This window comes from Phocoena sinus, chromosome 17, assembly GCF_008692025.1.
Source record: "Phocoena sinus isolate mPhoSin1 chromosome 17, mPhoSin1.pri, whole genome shotgun sequence".
Taxonomy (NCBI): domain Eukaryota; kingdom Metazoa; phylum Chordata; class Mammalia; order Artiodactyla; family Phocoenidae; genus Phocoena; species Phocoena sinus.
Window position 1 is genome coordinate 38,239,366 of NC_045779.1, and position 17,248 is coordinate 38,256,613.

The window sequence follows — 17,248 nt, forward strand, 5'->3', positions numbered from 1 at the left end:
CTCTTGGGGCGAGAACTTTTGTCGGTCTCACGTTATTCTCACCACGACACTGTGAAGTAGGTGATATTGTCATCCCCACGTCACAGATGGGAAAACTGAGGCTGAGAGGACAAGCAAGTTCCTCCTGGTCACACATCCACAGTGATGAAACCAGATTGAAAAGCTGTGGGATATATGTGTACTGTGTTTGCCGTATGTGTATGCTATATGGGTGTGCTGTGTAGAGGGGTGTGTGTGTGTGGTGTGTGTGTGGTGTGTGTGGGGATGGTCCATGAGGACGAAAAGAGCTGTGTGTATAGGAAATGGTTTTGGATACTAGAAGATGCAAACGAGTTCCATCTGGAACCCAGTCCTAGCCCAGACATTTCACATCTGAACTAATATCCCCCTGGACTTGTTTGCTATAAAATGTCCTGTCAACCTCGTGGGGCCACTGAGAGGAACCGTGCAAGAAGAAACGCTATAAGAAGCTTCAATATACACAAAGCAGTGTATTGCAGAGAGTAAAGAAATGAAAAGGAAAAGACATAGTGGCCCCTGATTTTGAGTTTCCAGACATATAAAACTAACTAACTGATGCAGAATGGAAGATGTGTGACAATGAAAACTGCCGTCTCTCGAGCTCTTTACGGTACGGCAGACTGAAAGACATCCATCTCACAACCTTCCAAGGTAGGTATTATTAGCAACCCCATTTGCAGATGAGAAACTAATAGTCAAGAAGCTTCAAACTTTAACTACTCCAAAGACACACATGTTAAATGGCACAGCCAGGATTCATCCCAGGCCCGTAAAACCTGCATCTTTACTCTTATCACCTCCCTCTGTACTGTTTCCTCGACCAATTCAAAGATGCAAAGTGCGGAGATGGGAACCTTTGCTCCCAACTTGGAAAAAGGAGGAGAAAGGGCCAACAAAATAGAGAGAGACACCTTATAAAACTGTGTCGCTTTGGGCAATATGCAAGATCCCTTGATTGTCACTACTAGTGTGTGTCTGATTACAAACTCAGAAAGATAGGGAGTTGAGAGAGCAAGAGCGTGCTGGGGGTGCCGGAGGTGTGAATGGGGAACAGCAGGAAGTCCCACCCTTGAAGCAGAAGGGCTACACAGCACCACTGGAAAGCAGCCACGTGTTAATGTCCAGCTGTAAAAATGTCAGGGAGGAGACCTTGGTTAAAAGCCTTGCAGGCTGAAAATCACCAGTTTCCTTTTTCTCCCCCCTAATCCTTTATAATTTCCTCTAGTGCTTTACTCAAGCTTAGGACCATGAGCCTTCGGGGAGCAAAGCAAAGCCCATCTGTTGAGTCAGGAATTTTGCCAGACCAAAGTAAAGGTCAATCTTGCTTTTCCTATAACTTGGCATTTACATGACCTCAAATACTTGCTAACTGTATCAGCCAAAAATCACTTTGCATTATTGTGAATCACATGTCAAAGGAGAGATGTCAGGGATACTCTTTAAAACAGATGATGACTGGGCTCTTGCCAATGAAGAGAAGAAATAAAATAATAGGTATGTTTCTTTATAATGTGCTTGCTCTAGAAGCTACATCAAAATGATCATAATCATCTTGAGTCGGGAGGAAAAACATTTCGGAATGCCTTTTTTTTCAAAGATTTTATTTATTTTATTATAAGACATATAGGTAAAAACTTGAATATTCTGAAAAAGATAGAAAATGGTAATAAAAATGGGCATTTTTCTTATTAAGAAACATGTTCATAAATATGCTTTATCAAATGTTAAAATGGTTGTTATTTTGCAAAATAATAATAAATAGAGCAGAGCTGTGGCATAAAAGGGTCAACCCAAAATGCTGGAAGTATTTATGTTTTGTGTTTTATAAAACTTCAGACCTTCGATTATATTTAAAAATTTGGTATTTTGCACTCCAGGTTCTCAATAATTTAGATTTTAAAAATATCTTTTTATGATGGCCCTATGATTTAAAAAATAATGCAACATAAAATGTGGTTTGACTAAATAGAATTTGATTAAAATAATTTTCCTTTAAATAAAAAATTATAAGACAACAGTAGTAAAGATATAATTTTTGAACCCATTAGCGGTACATGTAGCAGTTCCCAATTCTATACACTTCTGGACCCCTGACTGTGGGCACTGAACAAAAATTGTTTACTAAGCTTTAGTTTCCAGCAAGTCCATCGTTTCTTTTCACAGCTTCATGGAGCAATAACAGTGATGACCGTGATGAACCCAGTTCTGCAGTCTTAGCTCCACAAATATAAGGTACAGAGAAAGAAGTTCTCCCTCCTTTGAAAAATTCCTTTGATGGCTTTCCTGTATTTGTTTATGACCCACTGATCGGCCTCAAATTCACATAACAGAACACCAGGCAAAATTTTAATAATGAAAAATTCTTGTCTAGGCATTATTTTGTAGGCTTCAATTCTCTACTAGCCAAAGGAGAGAGGAAACACATGTGAACACCAACCATGTCCCCTAATGAGTCTTGGGTGTTCAAGCAGCAAAGGTCAGGCTTTTCCTGTAAATAAATACTGAGTCTTCACAAAGCTCTTTCATTTCTCATGCATTTTGCTGCCCATCCGCCTAGCACGTTAGTTCCCAGCTAACAACGGGGCAAGCCACATCTAACAATACTTAAGAATCCAATCTAATATAGATTATGGGTCCCAATGGCCTTCAGTGATGTCCACTGGGGGACATTGGATGACTCCGGATGCCTAGAGCACAGAGAGGTCATGGCAGGATTTGGACTTGAGCTTGAAGGCCATGTTCTTGTTGTTTTTGGCCACAATCTTGCCCCAGAAGCGCCTGGCTTTCCTGGGGATGCTCTCCCTCCTCTTCTGGTAGGCCAGCCGCCGCTCATTTTTCTCCTTGCTGTCCCGCCGGAGGCGGACCTGCCTCACAATGCCTTCAAACAGCTCCTTGACGTTATGCTGGACAGCTGCAGAGGTCTCGATGAACTTGCAGTCGAACACCACGGCACACGCTCTCCCTTCTGGTGGGGAAACGAGGGAAGAAGAAAGTCAGGGGGGCTGCAAAATATGACCCTACACCCAGAAAGCCAAGCTGGATGAGTCCTAATTTTAAATGGTCCTCTGGGGAACTCTAAGTCAGTCATATATGCGATGGATACAAGAGGCCACTGGGACACATGTCCTCTCAGGGCTTAAATAGAAGGACACGAAGGTTCCTGGAAACAGGAGAGATGAGCTTTAGATCTGGCCCACCAAATTCACTGTGTGAAACTCCAATTTCATCAAATATCAGAATATTAATTAGTCAAAGCCATAGCCTAAATTTATTCCCATAAGGAATTGGGTTGAATATTTTATAAACATTTTTTTAATGTTTACAACAATCTTTAAGAATACATTATCCCTTTCAGATAGGTGATGAGACTGGAGGGGAGAAAGGTGGTCCTTTAAAAACTTGAGGCAGGGCTTCCCTGGTGGCACAGTGGTTGAGAGTCTGCCTGCCGATGCAGGGGACGCGGGTTCGTGCCCCAGTCCGGGAAGATCCCACATGCCGCGGAGCGGCTGGGCCCGTGGGCCATGGCCGCTGAGCCTGCGCGTCCGGAGCCTGTGCTCCGCAACGGGAGAGGCCACAACAGTGAGAGGCCCGCGTACCGCAAAAAAAATAAAATAAAATAAAAAACTTGAGGCAGTTCACATAGCCTGTAAGTGACAGGTGTGAATCCAGGCCTGCTTCACTCTCAAGTTCATGTTCTTTACTCTTTCTCCTGAGTCAGTTTCCTGAATTGAAAACAAGAATCTGACTATTTGACTTTCCTCTCTGAAAAAAATTTTTTTAAGCTTTGATGAGATATTTTGAAAAAAAATTGGAGAATTTCACACAGTACAATACAATTACGGCAATCTATCCAAACAAGCTTTTCTGAAAGTCCCATTTTCGAATGTTCTATTGTGTTCAATGACCAGGTGTCCAAGTTTTGGTTTAGAAAAAAATGACTACTGTAGACGGTCATTTCCTAAGAGTAAGACATTCCCAAGCTGGTTGGGTCTATTAAGTATTCAACAGGGTTCTTTTCTCCTGGGTGGAGCCTGGCAATGCAGTATTTTATTTTTTTTACCATCGTACCAAATCTGTATTAGGCCAATACAATTTTAAGGGCCCCCAAAGGCACTTGGGTGCCAACTCAACAAACAGGAATTATCCCTGAACCAAGTACGACAAAGGATACGTGACACCATCAGACTGATGCCTTAACTGAAACTTAGGAAGCAAAGGGTAAGGGCTGGGAGGGTGTTTCTCGGGTCTACAGGAACCAGAGGCAACCAGAGTGGAATTCTTAATCTCAGTGAGACTCTCACAGTGCCCCTGAATCAAAGTTCCCGTCCTTCTTGCTTGAAGATGCTACTTTCACTTCCCAGGACTCTTGAGATCTCCCTGGAGAATAGAAAGGACAAGGAGCAAAGGCTGGGGACTGCCAGTAAACCCCTGAGCATGACCTCTTCCCTAAAGGAATTCCAGGGAAAGCCTTGGGGATAGGGAGATTGGAATCCTACTGGTAGAACACATGATCTGCTGGGAACAGGGACACCTTAGAGAGTATACATAAAACTCCATGTGGCATTTTAATAAGTCTCTGGTTCCAGCTTCATGAAAGAGGAAGGAAGGAACAACTGTTGGAAGGAAAATGCAGGTGACCCAGAGACAGTTTCTATGGTATTGGCACCACTCCTCTCACCTGATACGGACACTTCCCGGCAGCGCACCAGGTCACTTTTATTGCCAACCAGAATTATAGGAATGTCCTCTGTCTGCCGGGCCCTGCGGAGCTGGATTCGAAGCTCAGATGCCTTCTCAAAGCTGGCTCGGTCCGTGATGGAGTAGACAATCAGGTAGGCATCCCCGACTTGCATGCAGTGGTCTTGGAGCCACTCATTCTCCCCCTGATAAAATGAGATCTCCCATGAGCTCAGACTTGCCTGGTAAATGAGGTGTTAGTTTGAAAGAGACAATGTGTTTATCCTAAAGTACCCTTGCTGATATGAGAAAGGAAGAAAACTTATTCCAACTCTCCAAAAGGCATCAGTCTTCCATGCCTACAAGATGTCTGTGGCTGTAAAGACTCCTAGCTCAGACAGCACTGATGCCAAAAAGTTTTATGATTCCTCCTACAGCTTGAGTTGATAAATTATACAAAGAGTCTGCCAAACAATATTTCAAATTTTATTTAAACTACCAAAAACGAGTCTTTCCTGGCTTCCATAAAACTCCTTTGCCCCTAAGTGACAAAATTAAGAATCCTTTTGTTAGCATAGAAGGGTCCTTAATAAACAGAAGGTCTAGCAAATGGGCTCAGAAACCCCAAACCTTTAAAAAACAAATGTTGAAAACTAGTAGTGAGAGTGTCAGCTTCATATAATATGTTTTTATGTAGTTTAAAATTATCATCCATACTTACTGGCACTTTCCCTAAAACAAATACACTTTTTTGTATTCTTGAATAGAACTAAAGGCAAATCACTGCAACTTGCTTGTTATTCAGAGCTCATTTATGAATGACTTGTTCCTTAGAACAGTTTCATTCTTCAGAAGTAAATGCTTTTAATCAAGAAAATGAGTCCACCTCATCTGCAACATCAAAAAGGGCAATGTCACCCTTGCCCCAAACAGCCTGTTGGAAGGCAGGCCCTGAAAGGAATTTACAGAGAGCTACAGGCTCTGCATACCTTATTTTCCCACATGTCCAGGAGTATAATGGTTGCACTTTCCCCATCAACAATCAGTGTTCGCTCATATGTATCTTCTGGAAAAGAAAGAACAGTGATCCTGGAGGCAGGCAAATAGGCAACACTTTTCTGTAAAAGGGTGTAGAAAATTATGCCCGAAAATAAACGTACTAAATATGCAATTAATTATGTAAATATACAGAGTAAACTGTGTAAATATTCACACAGGCAAATTATTTTTTTAATCACCTTCAACAACATTCTACGTATATTCCTCCAGTATTCTGCTTAGCAATAAGGAGAACACCTACATCTTCTGAACGTGTATCCCCAAATGCTTGAAATGAAAGGCGTTTGTTTTCATCATTTCTATACCTTTTATGTAGTAAAACCATTCAGGAGAATAAACTCACTTTACTGCTTTTGACTCAGAGTCCATGGACGGTGCCGTGAGAAACACTAACTGCCCGGCAGAACCGTAAACCCAGCTCATAAGCCTCCCATGGAAACCCTCTGCACCTTTCAGTGGGGTGATTACTGAACACTCACTGGCCATCTCAGGAGCTTTCAGCTCAGAGACATTTCTCCTCTTTTGAGATGTGCAAGAAAAAAACCTTGAAACTAGCCCTGCTTTGGCGAAGTTTTCTTCGTTAAAAAAAAATACAGTTCCCTAGGAATAAACAGCCTTGTTTTTCCATCTTAAGTAGAACAGAAGTGCAGTCTCCAGCTCTACTTAGTAATGGAAACCTTCCCCCTGCACTTGAGCCCAGATGGAACGCAAGCAAAGGGTGAATGTGGTACAAAGGGCCAGAGCAGCTCCATCCCAGAAAAATCAGTGGGAGTGGGGAGAGGGGGGATTAACTGAGTTAACTGGGATTTTTGCAAGAGAGATTCCCATCAATCCCACACAATTGAACCCATACCCACTCTATTTTCACAATGAGGTTTCCTGTTTTGAATTGTATCATTTGAGAATTATGATCTTCATAATGATTTTTTGCCATTTTTCTTGCTGTTCCTTTTGCCTGGAATCTGTTCTCTCCAATATCGAAAGGCTTGTTCCCTTATCTCTTTCTGAGGGATGTGTTCCCTGACCATCTATTTAGAATTCCATCGCCTCTCTGCTACCAATAATCCTTACTCCCTTCCTTGTTTCATTTTTCTTCATTGTGCTGACTGCCATCTAACATGAATCCATTTAACTTACTTATTATTTTCTGTCCCTCTTGCCTTCCAGAATGTTAAGGCAGAGAATTGCATCTATGCTGCTTACTGCTATTTCCCCCAGCACCCAGGACAGCGCCTGGTAGATTGTAGGTGCTCAGTAAATACTTATCAAATGAATGAATAAATGATAAAGGTAGCATTGTGGCTTGTGAGCACAAGCGAACCTGAATTCAAATCTGGGTGCCATCTCTTATGAATGGTTTGGCTCAGGACTTCTTACTTAAGTTCTCTGAGCCTCAGTTTCTTCATATGTGAAATGGGATTGATAACAGTATCCACACCTCAGGGCTGTGACAGTTACATATATTAAGCCTGGGCACAAAGTAGGAATGCAGTAAGTGTTAGCTGTCATCATCACTTCTTCAGATGGAGGAAGTTGGCTCCTGCCATACTTGCCATTCCCTACTACAGGTAAATCCTAGCTTAAGAGCCCTGCATTGTAGGAACCAGGGCAATTCCTGTTTCATAATAGTGAGGATTTTATAAAAAGCAATGCTCCTGGTTCAATGTTTCTTCCTCTAAGAATCAGAATCAGGAGAGGGAAAGAAAAGAAAATATGGACAAATGAGAATAAAATTAGCCAGGAATGGCTCTTTCTGTCAGTTTTCCCATCTCTTTAGGTGTCATTCTTCTAAATGATGTTAACAGTTTCCCACTGGGGGATTTTAAATCTATTATTCCCATCATGTCTGCCATCCACAATATGTATCATGAATGGGATCGCAGTGGAATGCCTAATTTGGCTTGCTGGAGAGTAGGGCCTCATGACCTCAACAGGCAACTTTATACAATCAAGTGCAAATCATCAAAGTTTGAGCAGCACAGATGGGGGTAGGGGGCGGGGGAGCTGACTGCCCCTTACCACCTCAGAGTTTTTCTCTTTTCTCTGAAAGACCTCCCTGCACTCGGAAAACTCAAAAAAGCACTTTCTCTGCCCTCAGCTCATTGCTCACCGCGCAACAGTAGGCACAAGAGATTCACTTCAATCCTTAGTAGTTCAGACAGAAACATACTGTATTCCAATAGCTAAGGGGAAAAGCAAACTCAAACTTTCTCTTGGCTTACGAGGTACCAGAAGAAGTCTAGAGGAAAAGTGGACTAAAGATTCCAGCTGCAAAAATAAGGCCAAACTGCTTTTCTGTTCTGGAAAGTTCCTGACAGGATCATTCTGACTGGACTTACCTCTGCCTGAAAGTCATTGTGCCGGAAACCCAAAAGCCTAAAGCAATACACCCCCGCCCTGCTTTGTGCATATGCCCTGCACCTGGGCTTATGTATCACCTCTGGCCACATGCCCCAAGGATTTCTCACTCAAAGCATCCTGCTTGAGAGCCTTCTGCGACCAGGAGAGGACCTGCTTGCAACCAAAGCTCTATTTTCTCTTCCTCTCTTAGTCCCCACCTTTCAGCCTTTTCAAGGGTTAACTGGGTGAGAAGAGGGGAAATAAAAGAATATAAAATTCTGGAAGAGTCCTTTGAAACTTGCTCTGAGTTAAGGTGTATGGAGACAGGGTTAAGGCCTATTGGCTTATAAGGCTTTTCAGTAACCTAGTCTGGGGAGTCCTCATTTTTCCGGTCCTCTCCATGAAAGACAGGGGTGGTACTCACACCCTGCGTAGCAAGAGAGACCATCCTGCGGTGTGGGATGGAGTTTGTTGTCTGCAGCCATCTTCCCCGGACTAGCACACCTCGATTTGTCTGTCTGCATCTGACCCCCACTGTGCTTGGAGGACCATCCCGCTCGAGACCGGCTCAAGCGCTGTGTGTGAACCTGCCCAAGAGTTCTCTTACCCGCTGGAACCGGCTGAGGCAGCCCCGCGAAAGTTCTGAGGCTCCAGCACCCCTCTCCCCTCAAAACTCTCAACTGCTTTCAGCTTTCAGAGCACAGAGGATCCCAAGGAACCCTAAAGGAACTCCTGCTTAGGAATACTGGCCTATCCTCTAGTGGCTCATGTCTCCTCTGCACACATCACGGGGCCCCAGCCAAGGGGGACCAAAGTGGATGAGGACTTCAAGCAATGAAAGGTCCAGTTGTGGAAGATAAGCCCAAGGAAAGGAAACAAACAGATTCAGAATCAGCTCTAACTAATGTTCGTTCACTCGGTACTTACTATGTGCCAGGCACCTGTCATCCTCTTAATACAATTTAAGTAGTTATCGTCTCTATTTTACTAATAAGGAAGCTTAATGAGGGTAAGTTTGTTGTCTCCAGGGCACCTAGCTAAGTCAGTGTCGAAACTGGCTGCGAGTCCGGTGCTCTCTCCTGTACTCCCTGTGCACACGTGCAATGCCTTCCACCTACCTCAGGGCTTCCAAAACCTAGTGGTCCTTAGGGTCCAGCTCAGAGACCACCACTTCCATGAACCCTTTTCTGATTTTCACAGCCAGAAGTAATATTTATTTTCTCCTCTGAATTCCCACAGCACTGCGCTTGTGCCTCTTTGAAGACACTTATCACATCCTATCGATTTATAGCTGATCTCTACTGAATATACTGCAAGCATCTTTAAGGAAGAAGCCCCGTGACTCTTTGTATGTCCTCAGAGTGTTGCATCAAGCTCCACGGTATAGGTTCAGTAACTGTTGAGGGATGAATGGACGGATGGATGGATGAATGAACGGCATTAAGCGTGCACAGAGAGTCATAAGATTATTGCAATATAATCTTAACAACATCCATCTTTATTTGGAGAAATGGTGATGAGAGTATTGTGTAGTTTTTTTCTTATGGTTAATGCTGAAAAAAGAACAATGCAGTGAAATGCCGTGGAAAACCCTCTCCTTGGGAAACATAAAAGCCAACTAGTGATCCAATAGCCACCTATACGTAAGGGCTGTAACCCTAGACAGTATAAATTTAGTTACTCAAATAGGACACACTAGGTAGGATGAGTCAGCTGAGAAGCTTCTTGTTGCCCAAGTTTCCCTCTTTGAGGAGATAAGGAAAGGATTCTCTCTACCAACTGCCCCCTCTCCCTATTAAACAAAGAAGCTTCCCAGATACCGAAGCCTGCCTTCTCAAGTTTCAGGGATGGGTCAATCTTCTTAATACTCTATGCCTATGGGGATACCGCCCTCTGGATAGATACCACCACTGCACTCTAACAGACAAACATTTTTGAAAGTCTGTTATCCACTAACTGTTTCAATTCCTCCCTCCTAAAGAAACAAACAAAAACTCTTGGTTGGTCTCTCCTTTATATCAGTCTACAAAGCACTTTATTGTTACTTCTTAAGGTATTCATATAATTTTATCCCGCTCTGAATTATAGCCACTGACAGCTCCTTCCTAAGAGGGTATGTATGGTGTACACCTCGTTCATCACTGGGTACCCCAGAGCCTAGCGTGGAGCCAGGCATGTGGTCGGTACCCAACCCAACGTGCTACAGTATGTAACAACATTTGGATGCTAAATCCAGGGGCTGCCGAGTACAGCGAAAGAACACAGGATTTAGGTTCAACCACAACTAGTTTTGAATCCTGTCCAGACCATGGACTAGCTTTTTCAACCTGGGAAAGTCACTTGACTTCATAAGCTTCCATTTCTTCACCTGTAAAATAGGGATATTAATACCAAATTGGTTCAATTTTCGTAAGTATTATCAAAATACTTGTGGGAAGTACTTAGCACAGTGCCTGGCACATAGCAAGTTCCCTATCAATAACAGAAGGAGAACACCACAAAACTAACATTATAAAATCCTGAGTTCTAATTCCAGCTGTCCCGGTGGGTGATTCTAGGAAAGTCCCTAAGACTCAGTTTACCCATATGAGTACAGGAATAATGTCAGGACCAAAATAAACAGTAGCAAATATAAGGCTCCCCAAAAAGTGCATGTCTCACTGCAAATGTGCATTCTAGATGGTAGTTCCTCCTCCCTTTCTCCTGTAGTGACACTCACCCACAGGCTTTTACATCAAAAGAGATACTGACCCTCTTTCTCCCTTGAAATACGGTTTAGCTATCATCCCTGAGATTTCAGGAGTGAGGAGAGAAATCAATGTTCCATCAGTGAGTCATCATTTAAAGCCAGTTCAGACCTGCCTCATGAAGCAGTGAACTCCCGGACAATGGAAGAACAAACGTTTAGTAGAAATGGGCTGACAGTAGTGAGGAAGGAGTAGGATTTCTATGCATGAAGTAGAGGGCAGAACCGAGTCATCACTAAGACATCTTCCTACTCCGGAAGTCTGTGATTCAGCTGTGAGTTGCAACTGAGCGTAGAGACAGACCATGCCACTGGGACAAGAACTGGAAGGCTCTCCTTCATTTCTGCAGCTGCAAACAGGGACACACAGTGACCCTGGCATTGTCTAAGATGGGAGCCGTGGCTGAAAGACATTGTATGAAAACCATCGACTATTGGGATCCTCATCTTACTTCCCAGAATGTAGTGCTATGCTTTACACGTATTTGAGGAAGATGTGAATTTTTGAGACTGTGTCACCTCAAATTCGTTTTGGAAATCAAGGCTTAAATAATAAATATTTTAAATGAGATTGTACAGGGAAAGCTGTCTTGAAAAACTGTAAGACTCTATACAAATATATGTATCATCATTGCTGTATTTCACTATTTTTTTTAAATGTGCTATTTAAAATACAGATTTTAAATGATTTTATACCCTCAAAAGCCTCTAATATTGCAATACACAAACTAGTGAATTCATCCTCACAGTTTTTCAAATCGGTTTGGTTTTAGGTGTCACCATGGAAAAAGGCTGTGTCTACACTCAGTTCTTGAAAGGTCCAGGTCAGAAATGGCAAAAGCCAGAGTCGGGATCCTGACCCTCTGGCTCTGCCCTCTATAATCTGTCTCCCCAGTCCCTTTAGAGCTGGAATCTAAGAAATTCCCTTTCTGGCCCAGGTTCTATCTACGAGCATTTTCATTTTTTTGTCCCAGGGGCTTATGCCAGTGCTTCTGTGGGGACTCAGCTCCTGAGCCGAAGCCAAGCCAAGAATGCATAATCGCAGTTGCCAACTCTGCAGATAAATGACCCACCTACTCGCTCTTTCTCCTGGACCACTGCTGACCACAGAAGCCCGCTGGGGCTGGTCCACCTACCTCCCAGCATTTCGCAGTCACTGTCCATGCTGTCATGCACGCCTGCAAAGATGCTGGCCAGAGTGGACTTGCCCACCCCCTGCTCCCCTATGAGAACCACCCGGTAGTAGGTGTTCCCCGACTCGGAGGAGATGACTGAGTCCGTGGAGTCGGAGGACCAGCTCCGGCGGCAGTGGTCCTCGGGGGTAGCAGAGTGACGGTTGTGCTGGCTGTACTGGTGGGGCTCTTTCTGGACCATCAGATGCCTGCCATCGGCTGGGATGCTCCAGCGCTGCTGCTGCGGCTGCATGCCCACAGTGCCCTGGCGCATGGTGACATTATTCAGAGTCATCGTTGGGTCCTAGAGAGCAAAGCAGCCAAGATGTTAGCATTAGGAAGCGTGAGTGAGAGCTCAGGGGGCTTAAACACAGTCATCAGTGATGTTTTATTAAATGAGGTGAGACCCAAGTAACCCTAACACAAGGAACACCAATGAAGCCGTCAACAGGCTTTCAACCGAACACACACACACACACACACACACACACACACTCTGTTACCAGCTCCTCAGGCAGATTGTCACTTGCAAAGAGGAAAAAATGCCATTAACATCCCCCACTGCCCTGGGGCTTCCTCCATCTTCAAGAAAGCCTGGGGATTCCCCACTCAGAGCTGGCACAGAGGCAGCCAGAAGGAACCAACAGCCTCCAGAGATGGCTTGAAAAGCAACAAGTTAATGCAGCTGGGGACCAGCTGGCCAGATTAGCTGCTCTTGTCTAAACATGGCTCTTAATTGCACCAGCATCCAGCTGGGCCTCAGTGGGAAACACGTGACAATGACATCACTCCCCCTGGCTGGACTGGACAAGCGATTATTGGAACTTCCATGTTTAGTAAAGTTGCCCGGATGCTCCCCAGCTGCCTGAATTAGCTATTATTTGGGGGGGCGGGGGGGTAAAGAATTTGTTTGAGGTTTATGCCTCAGCTCTGCCCTCCTGTCCACGGATATCACATTTAAAACATCCCAGCCCCATGCCTTGTCTTTCTGGCAGGGAAACGACCCGCTCAGGTTCAGACCTGTCAAATTCGCAGAGAAAATGCTTCACTCTTATTAAACCATGTCCGCTTCAAGAGTTCTTTAATTCAACTCAGATTTCCACCTTTCTGAAGCAAATCAGGTCAAAGACTCTCCCCAAAGACATTCAACAACTTCGCTACAACTTTCCCTTTCCCAAGGGAAAGCTGCACGGAGGTCCCCCTTGCACGGAGGTCTGTACTCCCAGGCTCCTTGAGATAAAGTAGAAGCATTCTTATTTGAATCAGCAAGATCCACTCGGGAGAGAGAGAAATGCGCAGACACTCCCCTTCCCACGCTCACCGCCACCCTCCACACCCCAACCAGTCGATGACCCTAAGCACGACCCTGACCGCGATGATCAGCCGGGTTTTTTAATCTCACGTGCAGCGCCCCCGTTGGCCGACTTGAATTGAAACAACCAGAGCCTGACGGCTGCCCTCTGACCACAGCCTGTGGGAGGAGGTGGCCCTCTTCCTGAACTGAAGCAAGGAACCTACTGATGACAGATGGCATCCTTTGCACCTTAAACTTTGCCCCCGACCTGGAAAACCACAGTGCGGACAGCACGTTCCGAAGGCTCTTTTCTCAACTTAGAAAGTTCTGCGGGCTGGGAACGCCCATCCCTTCCCCAACCAGCCCCCCACCCCTCTCCAGAGTCGGGAGGGCCCCCGCGAGCCGCCTGGCTTACTTGGGCGTCCGAGGGTCGGTGAGCGCTGTGATGCTGGGGCCGCCGAGCGCAAGGGTGCTCGCGCGTTGCCGCCGTCTGTGCCTCCGCCGGAGCCCGCCGCCCGCAGCCGCCGCGGCCCCGCGGTTTATACCGGCCCCGCCGACCCGCGCCGGGGCTTTTCCGTGACGTCAGCGCCCCCACCGGGAGGGGCCGGCTGTGCAGCAAACCCGGACTTGAGGCCACTTCACTGAATCAGTTACTCGCCATCATGTGACCCCACTCTCCCCTTTCAAAAAATAACGACAGTTCAGTCCCGGGCTCCTTTATTTTGTTTTGTTTTGTTTTATTTTATTTTTACCAGGTGGACACAGGAAGGTGAGAAAATACACTAAGTGCCACATAATCGCGCTTCCCAGGAAAACACTTGCGAGCTGTCCGGATAAAGGATGGAGGAAGAGGCAGGTTTGAATTGGAAACCCGGTTTCGCCAGAAAACAAAACAGGGATCCGCCGGGCGCGCGTGTTTTGGGGCGCAGCCGCCTTCAGCGGTCACGGCTTGTGTTAGCCGCATCTCCTGCTCCTTTTCCTTTCTCCCTGGAAGAGGGATGGAGGGCAGCCCCACACTGCTCTGTTTCCCTTCTCTGACAGGGACCCAGAGAGAAGGGGCCAGAGGAAGTTGAGGAAAGGGGACAAGACCTTGAAAAGGTCTTGAAAAATAACCTAATTAAGGATCCAAGCAGATTGTGCTAAACGTTGCCGGCGCTCCCGCTCTGGACCGGGATGCTGAGGCTCCTCAACCAGGGAATTTAATCAGCGTCGCGTTCGGCAGCAGCATCTCTGTACCAGCCTCCCTGGCATGGCTGGGCCTGGTCTTGGAGCCAGTTCTCCACGCATGGGAGGAGCCCTGAGCCAGAAATGGGGCCCAAGTCCCCCGAATGAGTCCTCTGAGTAAAGGGCACAGGGTAGTAATACAATAGCCACTTCTACTACCATTTACTGAGTACCTCAGAGTCCCTATACTCAGTAGGTACCGTTAGGCCTCTGCAGTACCTCGAACTTTACTACAATTTGGCAAGGTGGGTGTAGTGCCACTCCCATTCCATAGAGGAGAAAAATGACAACACAGCCAGAGAGCTTGCCCAAGGTCACACAGCTCGGATAAGTGGCAGCGTCAGGATTCAAAGCCTGGCTTGCCCAGCTGAAGGGATTCAGTGACTTCTTTCTGGGCACCTGGGCATTTCCCAGACACTGTGTTTGCAGATGACACTGGCCTTTCTAATACATCCATCCATCCACTTTTCCAGCCAGCTTCTTCTCTGGGTTGGCTGGTGGCTCCGGAAAACAAGCCAGAGGCACCAGCATCTATTCGAGTGGCCGGACTCTGCTGTGAGTAGGGCCCATGTTCCGTTATCCTGCAGCACTTATCTGCTCTGGGGATTATCCAAGTGACCAGCTGCTGAGACATGCCAGGCCCCAAGCTGGCAAAGGTGAAATCCACAGAGGAATGAAAACTTAGAGATCTCTCAGTCCTACGTGCCCTGGCCTCCCCCAACCTCCTACTTATTTTATATGTGAGGAAGCTGATACCCAGAGGAGTGACTACCACTCAGTTAGTAATTAGCAGAGCTGGAACCAGAACCTGGGTGTCATAATTTCCTGGATGGTTTCCATCATTTCCATCGAGTTTTCCTTCTGGGCTTTACCAGGAGAGGATGGCTACAGATGTGGGGAAAGGAGAAGAGTGGGGTGTCAGGGAGGGACAGAGAGAGAGAGAAGGCGGGAAGGACACCATCCAAAAGTCTTCCGCTGGCTCCATGCTAAAATACATGTAACACGTGAATCATTGGTACTTCAGAATTATCCATGCTTTTTCCATGCTGAGCCTCCGACTCTGTCAGCTGGTCTCAACAGAAACATTACGTGTGGTAAAAACTGAGAATAAATCAGAGTATGTATAAGCATATCATCTACCTCTCAATTCTACTTTTGCCCATTGATAAGAACTTAATTCTTCCCATTAATAAGACCCTAATTCTATGTCTAGGCAATATCCACTCTGAACTATTTTTCATTGGTATATGTGAGGCATGCAAAAGAAAACCAACTCTAAAGATGAGGGAGGGGGACTTTCAGTCCACTATTGATTCGGTAAGTACAGCAATGTTGTGTTTGAATAATAGAATCTGCCGTCTTAAATTTTCTGTCCCACAGGAAGCCAGACGAGAAAACAACTACTTAGGAAAAGTTTCAACTGAATGGCAGTTAAGTTGGAGTGAGTGTTAGACAAAAGTCACTGTTATGCCTCGCAAAGCACATTTGACAGCCAAGCGTTATCCGGCAGAGTCCCAGCTACCTCGTCCAAGATTCCAGCTCACTGAGACCATCTGAGGTTACAGAGATGGAGAAAAAAAGGTGGAATCAGGGAATTTGGGCCAATAGCAAGTTCCGAAGAAGAAAAATTGGCAGAATATTGTAGTTTCTTATTCTGTGAATTATTCCATCTGTATTCCTTCTGCAGGCATTTGAAGGCTTCCTCAGATTTTATCTAACAGAGAAAAGAGTGGGGCTAGGAGACAGAACTCCAAACAAAAAGAACTAATATTTACTGACCAATGCACATACCTTATCTCGGTTCATCCTCATCACCACTGCATCTACCCATGTTTCATGGATGAAGACGTTGAGGAATGAGGTCAAATGACTTGTTCAAGGTCACAGAGCCAATAGGTAGTGGAGCTGCACACTCTGGGTCCACAGCATTAACCACTATTGTTTAGAGTAAGGGATACACTTCAGCCCTATTCTCATGCTAGCCCCACCTCAGCCCAGCTCCTTCCTAACCCCCCTCAAAGGAGAAGGAGTTTTTATTTGATTGGCCAAAGCCCATAACCTTCATTGCGCCCCATATCAATGGGGAAGGTCTCTCTCTCCTTAAAGGCATGAACCACGCTGTTCTCTGTCTTTTCTCTGGGTCCTATGCCTGGGTGAGAAGGTAAACTTGGGGTTCTTTTGGGGGCCTGACTATCTCTCTTGTCTTTGTCACTGTCACTCTTTGTCTCAGCATAGAGACCTGTGCAACTAGCCCATGACTTCAAAAAGGGGATGAGACAGAGAGGAAGAGGTGGGGAAGGAGGGGAAGAACTTTTGACCAGGGCTGGGACTGAGGCATAAGGGATTTGCACAACCAAAAATGTCACATTACTTTGAACCTCATCCCTTGAAAATTCTAGGGAAGACAAGATGATGGGTAGGCCCAGGATACGTACATCCTTGGGTCTGTAATACTATCCTAAAAGCCATAAAATCACTCAATCTTTAACATATACTTCCTCATCTATACCGGAGACTTACTGCAACCAAGGTCATGTTTACTCATGCCACCAGGTCAGTGCTACTCAGCGATAAAGTGACACCATCCATCTTCACCACCAACAAAGAGAAGTTATAGACTGGACACTGAAGAGGTGGTAAAATAAATGGGTTTGGTTTTTATTGCTTTTTAAATGCTTTGCATTTGGATGCCTTTAGCCAAAGCATGTTCTCTAA

At 45.4% G+C, this 17,248-nt stretch overlaps 1 protein-coding gene across 2 annotated transcripts; it reads right to left on the reverse strand.

Moving 5' to 3' along the window:
• Positions 1–1,330: 1,330 nt before the first annotated feature.
• Positions 1,331–13,824, reverse strand: GEM (GTP binding protein overexpressed in skeletal muscle). Of its 2 annotated transcripts, none has more exons than XM_032610648.1 (5): positions 13,725–13,824; positions 11,980–12,319; positions 5,688–5,764; positions 4,700–4,904; positions 1,331–2,986 (listed from the first exon to the last, which is right to left on the reverse strand). In XM_032610648.1, exons 2-5 carry the CDS (start codon positions 12,308–12,310, stop codon positions 2,709–2,711), a joined length of 891 nt encoding a protein of 296 aa, XP_032466539.1. In that variant the 5' UTR covers positions 12,311–12,319; positions 13,725–13,824; the 3' UTR covers positions 1,331–2,708. The 2 variants fall into 2 exon arrangements, with proteins under 2 accessions (XP_032466539.1, XP_032466538.1); XM_032610647.1 differs by having other exon boundaries at positions 1,674–2,986; positions 11,917–12,319.
• Positions 13,825–17,248: the final 3,424 nt, after the last annotated feature.

What these genes read in the sequence shown, in the direction of transcription:
- GEM (XM_032610647.1), bottom strand. Translation starts at nt 12,310, where the DNA reads ATGACTCTGAATAATGTCACCATGCGCCAGGGCACTGTGGGCATGCAG. An exon ending in CCAGGAGAAAGAGCGAGTAG is followed by an intron (nt 5,765 to 11,916) that starts GTGGGTCATTTA and finishes TTTCTTTTCCAG; the next exon opens with AAGATACATATGAGCGAACA. An exon ending in TGGACATGTGGGAAAATAAG is followed by an intron (nt 4,905 to 5,687) that starts GTATGCAGAGCC and finishes TCATTTTATCAG; the next exon opens with GGGGAGAATGAGTGGCTCCA.